The sequence below is a fragment of the Nyctereutes procyonoides genome, unplaced genomic scaffold (assembly GCF_905146905.1).
Source record: "Nyctereutes procyonoides isolate TBG_1078 unplaced genomic scaffold, NYPRO_anot_genome, whole genome shotgun sequence".
Taxonomy (NCBI): Eukaryota; Metazoa; Chordata; class Mammalia; order Carnivora; family Canidae; genus Nyctereutes; species Nyctereutes procyonoides.
Window position 1 is genome coordinate 5625471 of NW_026575036.1, and position 7667 is coordinate 5633137.

A 7667-nucleotide genomic window follows, 5' to 3' on the forward strand; every position below is an offset into this window, starting at 1 on the left:
ATGAGTCATAATTAACATACAGTGTTGTTATATTACTCTCAAGTATACAACATAATGATTCAATAATTCCACACGTATCTCAATGCCCATCAAGAAAGTGTATTCTTAATTCCCTTTTTCTAAATACCCATCCCTCTACCCAATTCTCCTTTGGCAGCACCTCTTTTTCTCTGTATTTTGGAAGGAGGGTTGTGTTTGTCTCTTTTTTCCTTTTTTTTTTCGTTTGTTTTATTTCTTAAATTCCATATAAGAGTAAAAGCATATGGGATTTATTTTTTTCAGACTGACATGTTTCAAATAGCATTAAAGCCACCCAGTCCATCCATGTTGTTATAAATGACAAGATTCCATTGTTCCTTATTACTAATAGTTCATTGTATATACATAAACCACATTTTCTTTATCTATTCATCTACTGATGGACACTTGTGTTGCTTCCATATCCTGGCTATTGTAAATAATGCTGCAATGAACATGGGGTACATATTTTTTTTTTCAAATTGATGTAACTAAAAAGCTATGCATAATAAAGGAAACCATCAACAAAACAAAAAGGCAACTTACTGGGAGAAGTTATTTGCATATTCTATATCAATAAGGGGTTAATACCCAAAACACATAAAGAACTTATACAACTCAGGGATGCTTGGGAGGCTCAGTGGTTGAGCATCTGCCTTTGGTTCAGGGTGTGATCCTGGGTCCTGGGATTGAGTCCCACATTAGGCTCCCTATAGGGAACCTGCTTTTCCCTCTGCCTATCTCTGCCTCTCTCTTTGTGTCTCTCACGAATAAGTAAATAAAATCTTTTAAAAAAAGAACTTACACAACTCAATACACACACACACACACACATAACAGAAAACCCCAAATAATCCAATTAAAAAATGGGCAGGGGACCTGAATAGACATTTTTCCACAGAAGACATACAGATGCCCAATAGGCTAACAAAAAGATGCTCAGCATCATAATCATCAGGGAAATACAAATTGAAACTATAATCAGATATCACTTTATACCTGTCAGGTTAGCTAAAATAAAAAAAGACTAGAAAAACAAGTTTTGTCAAAGATGTGGGGGAAAAAAGAACCTTTGTGCATTGTTAGTGGGTATGTAAATTGATATAGCCACTATGGAAAATAGTATGGATGTTCCTCAAAAACTTTAAAAAAGAGCTACCATATGACCCAGCAATTCTGAATTCTGCTACTGGATATTTTCTTAACTAATTTCTACAGCCAACACAGGGCTCAAGCTCATCACCCTGAGAAGGAGAGTTGCATGCTTTACTGACAGAGCTAGCCAGGAACCCCTCTACTAGTGGATATTTGACTAGAGAAAAGGAAAACGATTTTTCAAATTTCTTTTAATAATTTTTATTTTTTTCATTTTTTATTGAAGTTCGATTTGCCAACACATTGTATAAGATCCAGTGCTCATTTTTTTTAAAGCTGGTGAGCAGCTATAGACACAATTGAAAAGTAGACTGAAAAAAAAAAAAACCAAAAAAAAGGAGAAAGAGCAAACACTCAGGCTTCACTCCACAATAAATATGGAGCTCTATTGGTGTTCCTACCTCAACATTCCATAGGGACTTAGCTTTTCATGTGCTCAAGAGTATTCCACATTATTGTGCAGGGGATCACACTGCATTCATGTATAATTATGTCAGACCAAATATGTACTGGCACTGCTGAGTTCAAGATCTACAGTCTTGGCCCTAAGTGAAGTGGGGTTAAGGAGTCAGGCTGTGCTGGATCCCATAGCTGAAGTAGATAGCAAACCCAATCAGCATCCAGACACCAAATAGAGACCAGGTGCCAGCTATCATCTGCATCATAAGGTAAACATTCAGAAAGATGCTCAGGAGTGGGAGGAGAGGCAGAGCAGGTACCTGAAAGTGAAGGGGAGGGGGGCTCTGTGGCTGTCTCCAGATTATTCCGGTGATCCCAATGATAAGTACCAGGAGCAGCACAACCACTGTGATCCACACTGGGTCTCCAGAAAGCAGACTTGGCCACCGGGCCAGCACCAGACAGAGAAGAGTCAGCAGGAGAGCAAGCAGTGAGGAGCACACAGAGGCAATATGGCCAGAGAGTGGAGTGGGGGTGGAAATGCCTGGAAAAAATAGTGTATGTAGAGTCAGCTTCTCTGCTGCAGGTCTGTTCTCCTCCTGCACCTGTGCTTCATTTCCCCCATTCTTCTTCTCAGGCTGATATCTGAGGATGAGAACAGAAAAAGCCACCAGGGAGTAAGCTAGCAGGGCCCCAACTGACCTGAGGTTCACAAGATCAGTGAGTCTAAAACATAGCATGATTGCTGCAATAATGCCAAAGATCACATTGGCTATGATGGGGGCATATGTGCCAGTACGGATCCTGGCAAGGACAGGGTACAGGAGGCCATCGTTTGCCATCATGTATATCACCCGGTGGATGAAGTACATAATACCCCAGAAGATGATAGAAATACTACAGATAAATGCAATAGTTACAGCATAGTAGGCAGGGGCCCAGCCAATATGGAGAAATACCTCAGGCAAGGTGCTCCCGGGTCGGAGCTTATAGTAAGGCACCATAAGCGTAAGTGCCACAGAGACACCAAAATACAACAAAAAGCAAATGAGCAGTGAAATCACAATGCCCATGGGGATGGAACGCTTGGGATTCTGTGTCTCTTTGACTCTGGTAACAATAATGCTGAAACCTATAAGTAAATAGAAGCATGTAGCTGATCCATGGAGAATCCCCTCGAAGCCAAATGGCATGAATCCTCCAGAGCCCAGAAGGCCCAAGCTAGAGGTATCATTGAGTCCAGCCGTTATGTGGTCCTCTTCTGTGAGCTTCCAGTTGTGCAGGTCCCCCTTTATGAAGCCAGAGATGATGACAAAACTGAGAACCAAAACTTTCACCAAAGTGAACACTTTGAAAACTATGAAGAATGGACGAATCTTCATATTGTTAAATTCTATGAGCAAAAATACAAGGATCACAGCCAAGAAGCCTACATTATCTGCAAAGACCTGAGGAACATGCTGTGAGATGCTCTTATGCAGGGTTTGAGAGATCCAGCTCCTATACAGGTTGTCAAAAATTAAGGTCCAGGTCTGGATAACAATGACTGCATCAGCAACAAGGGAGAGGATGAGGTTCCAGCCAGTGAGGAAAGCCCAGACTTCTCCTATAGCAATATAGGTGTAGAGATATGCAGAGCCAGAGTGGGGAACCCGGGCACCAAACTCTGCATAGCAGAGCCCGGCCAACACAGAAGTTACACCAGCCACCAAAAAGCAGATCACAGTGGCTGGTCCTGCTTTATCTCTAGCGACATCGCCAGCCAGGATATATATACCTGCACCCACTGTGCGGCCGACACCCAGGGCCACTAAATCCAGAGTGCTCATACATTTGCCAAATTGGAACTCATATATTTCTTGATCCAGTGGACGTTTGTGTACCAGTTTTCGACCAAATCTGCAAAGTGCCTCATACAGCATTCCAGCTGGAATTAAAGAAAATTCTAGAATTAGAGAGTTGTAGCAACTCCAGGAAGCCAAGAGTTTTAGATCTGGTTTGGTGAGGCTGAATTAAACTGAGTTCCTTTGGGGTTTGCTGAGGTTTGTTGCTCAGGATTCAGAGCTGCTGCTTCATATTTCTTCTGCTATTTGCTGTTCCTCCAACATACCTAAGTAAACAAGAAATATTTACTGCACAATGGTGTTCAAACAACCAACCAAAGCCCAGATATCCCATGTCACCTGTTGCAGCACAAATATCACAGAAACTGACACCAAAAGACATCATAGAAAAATCAACTGGCTTTTCCTCCAGAAAAAAAGGGCCAAATACAACATTCTCCTTTTTTACATACCACATGGCATAATCCCACTTGGGTTCATCTAACTCATGTAGCATCATGTACTAATTAAACTGAAAGACACAGCAGGGCATGAATGTATTGTGCAATAATTCACATGTGGGGTACATGCATGGTGCTTGAGCATGAGTTATGACACATTAACTCATGGACCAGTAGGCTTCTTTACAATTACAGACCTATTTAAAAAATATTATCTGAGATTATAATATACATATTGGCTCCCTCAATCTTAAACTCTTAGCCCCTACATCAGCTAGCCAAGGTCAGATGGCACTTTGGCCCCCTTTTCTCCTCATTCTGCATTATCCATCCAATTGTACTGATGGCCAAGAATGTACAGTCCATTCCTTTCCTTTACCCACCTAGGCCCACAGGGGTGCTGTGAACAGAGAGGAGGAGGGAGAAATTGGCAGGACCTTCATAACTACCAGCAAGAAGGAGAGGACAAGGCTCCCTGGGAAGGAAACCCTGGAGAAATGGGGGCAGCAGCTGACCCAGGGTCCAGGGCTGAGAATGGAGAGGAGCCAGGAAGGTGTTTTGTGAATTCTGACATTTAATCCACCTCACCCAAAACAACCAGGCAAAATTCACCAGTTTTCATATCCACAGTTATGGCAGTGTGATGGGTAGGGAGAAAAGAAATAAGTGAACTAGCTCAGTAGCTCAGTAGCTCACAACCTTCTGTGTCCTTTGTCTTTGGGCTCCAGGAGAGAGATGAGCTCATTTCTGCACTCTCCTCACTGGCCACACTGTGCTCTCTACACATCCTGCATCATCTGTGATGTCAGCTGCCAGGAGCCTGGAGAATCTGCCCTGCTCTGTGAACTTATATTAAAACACTCACCTGTAGTGTGCCTGGATGGCTCAGTAGAGTAAATATCTCACTCTTGATTTTGCCTCAGGTCATAATCTCAGGGCCTTGAGATTCAGCCCTGGGTCTGGCTCTGAGCTCCGTGGGGAGTCTGCTTGAGATTCTGTCTCTCCCTCTGCCTCTTATGCCCCCACAGTTGCTCTCTTTCTCAAGTTAATAAATAAATATTTTAAAATGCCACTCACTTGTGACTCCCAATTAATTTTTTTCAAGAAGTTATTTTTAACTCTCTCAAATCATGGTCCAATATTTTTCTTAATGGAGGAATCTTGCCTGGGGTTCCTCCTTCTTCCTACCTCTACTGCTATTCAAATGGACCCCTACTGAGGGAGAGCATGCCTTTGGTTAAACAATTCACAGCAATACCCCAGAAATGAGTATTAATCAACAGAAAAAAAAACCAAAGTTATGCAGCACCTAGATTATGTGAAAAATGAAATGTCTTCTCTATAGATGATTAAAAGGAACCTTTGGGTTATATGCCAGACCTTCTGTCTACAAATTCATCTAGACTCCTTATTTGCCACTCACCAGTTCCAATGTTATAGCTTACTAACAAGCACCCAAGATATATAAGGAGGGTCACGGAATCTTTCTACACTATAAATTGTGACTGAGGTGTGCCCCCCACACCCCCAGGCTTCAAACCCTTCCATGGTTCCCACTACACTTCCTTAATATACTTCCTTCCTTCATAATCTGACCTATACTGATACTTTCAGCTTCATTCCCTGCCCAGTTCCTTCCCCAGCTGTGAAATTCCACACTCATCCTGTTCCCTTCCCTCTAATGGCCTCTTGGTCCCTTCACTTAGCTAATCCCCACTTCTCTTTCCATTCCCAGATCAGAAGGTGCTTCCCCAGGAAGCCTCCCTGACCCTTATGCTGTCCTTCCTATGTGCTGTCACAGCAGCCAGGCTTCCCTCATGTGCCATTGATCCTAATGTATCCAAATTCCAGGTCAGCTGCCTGTGTCCTCCATCAGACTATGAGGCAGATGCTCAATAAATATTTGCTGAACAAATGACCACACTGAGAAGACAGACCTGAAAGAACACATAATACAGAATTCCTATCTAATTAACTTTGAGATACATACTTTTAGGCAGGCAACCTTTATAAACCTGGATCAGGTAAAGATATAAATGGTATTACCTTCTTTGCAGAAGGCAAGCAAAATGAAAAATGTGGAGGGAAAAAACTTAGCTTCCCATTATTCATAGCAGGTATGAGCCACACAAGGTGATAAAGGATTGTTTGCCTTGGAGTAAACTTGTTTTAAAATTATATTAGGCTGCCTGGAGTTAATAGGCAACAACCCACCCACGACCAGTTAGAGAATTCCTACTTTTTTTGAAGGCATCATGCTCAGGACCTGTAATCTATATGGGATGTCCTAAGGCAGAGGTTCTCACTTTGGAGGACAGAGGGAGGCCTAATGAAGACACCTGGGGAATATTTTCAAACTTCACATCTTCTCCTTCTGGAGATTCTTGTCCACTAGCCCTGTACTTCCCATGACTGTTCTAAACCATCCCAACTGACAAGACATTGTCTTCAAGTTCTAGGGAAAGAAATTCTGAAAGCTTCCTTCAAAAGAAGGCGGCACAGCTGAGTAGTTAGGAGTGAGGCTCTGCAGGGAGATTGTTCAGGTTCAAATCACAACTCAACACTGGGTGTTATTCTGTATGTTGGCAAATTGAACACCAATAAAAAATAAATTTATTATTAAAAAAAATCACAACTCAACCTCACACCCAGTGCCTCTGGACAAATTAGTTCCTTTCTGGGATTTAGTTTCCTCAACAGCCAAGTGAGAGTAAAAGCAAATCCTTCCCATTGTAGCTGTGAGGAGTAAGTGAAATGACGCCTAGAAAGTATATAGCTCAGAACCTAGCAAACAGTATGGACTTAATATCATCTACCTAATATTTAATCCTGAAATCTGATCCAAAGTCCATTAAAAATGACTTCGTCTTTACAAATGACAAGCCTTGAAATCATCCCCTGCAACTCAAGCCTGCTACCTAGCCCTCATGATACAATGAAAATAGTTTTATTCCACATAATTCACCTTTAAACTCTAGGGGCTCTAACTAGACACTCTCATACATGATGGTGCTAAAACTTTGGGGTCCTATGCTCACTGAGTTATATGGGCCATCAAGAAATGCAAGGCTCAGATATAATAATAATAATAATAATAATAATAATAATAACAATAACAATAATATCTTTCTGTGGGAATGCCTCATCTTATTTCTGGAAGAGGCAGTGCTGGGTACTGTGGCGGTAAGAGCAAAGACCATTATGTCAGAAATGCTGGATATGAGCCATGGTGCTTCTGAGTGACCACATGAATTTGGGTAATTTGCTCACTCTCTAAACCTCAGTCTTCTTGTCCACAAGGGACCTCACCTGATCTCCATCACTGGATCAGCATGAGAATTCAGTGAGAAGATCCAAACCATCATGTACCACTGGTGGAGTGTCACAGGGATCATCACCCTGAAGCTCAATTCCAGTAGAATTAAGAATGCACACAGCTGGGCAGCCCGGGTGGCTCAGAGGTTTAGCGCTGCCTTCAGCCCAGAGCCTGATCCTGGAGACCCGGGATCGAGTCCCACATTGGGTTCCCTGTATGGAGCCTGCTTCTCCCTCTGCCTGTGTCTCTGCCTCTCTCTCTCTCATAAATAAATAAATAAATAAATAAATAAATAAAATATTTTTTTAAAAAAGAATACACACAGCCTCACATCCCAAAATCTCTCTCCAATGTGCACATTCCCAGGAAGCTGTCTCCTGTGTTCATAAGGAGTCCATGTGAGCACATTCATCACAGGACTGTTTGTGGTGGCAGGAAGTGGGGGCTGTGCCAGTGTCTGTTCCTAGAGGAATATATAAGTAAACTGTGTGTGTG

General features: G+C 42.2%; 1 protein-coding gene across 1 annotated transcript; it reads right to left on the bottom strand.

Moving 5' to 3' along the window:
• Positions 1-1733: 1733 nt before the first annotated feature.
• LOC129505542 (cationic amino acid transporter 3-like) lies at positions 1734-3494 on the bottom strand. The gene has a single exon (XM_055318580.1). The coding sequence runs from the start codon at positions 3492-3494 to the stop codon at positions 1734-1736; it is 1761 nt and encodes a 586-aa protein (XP_055174555.1).
• Between the last annotated feature and the right edge of the window lie 4173 nt (positions 3495-7667).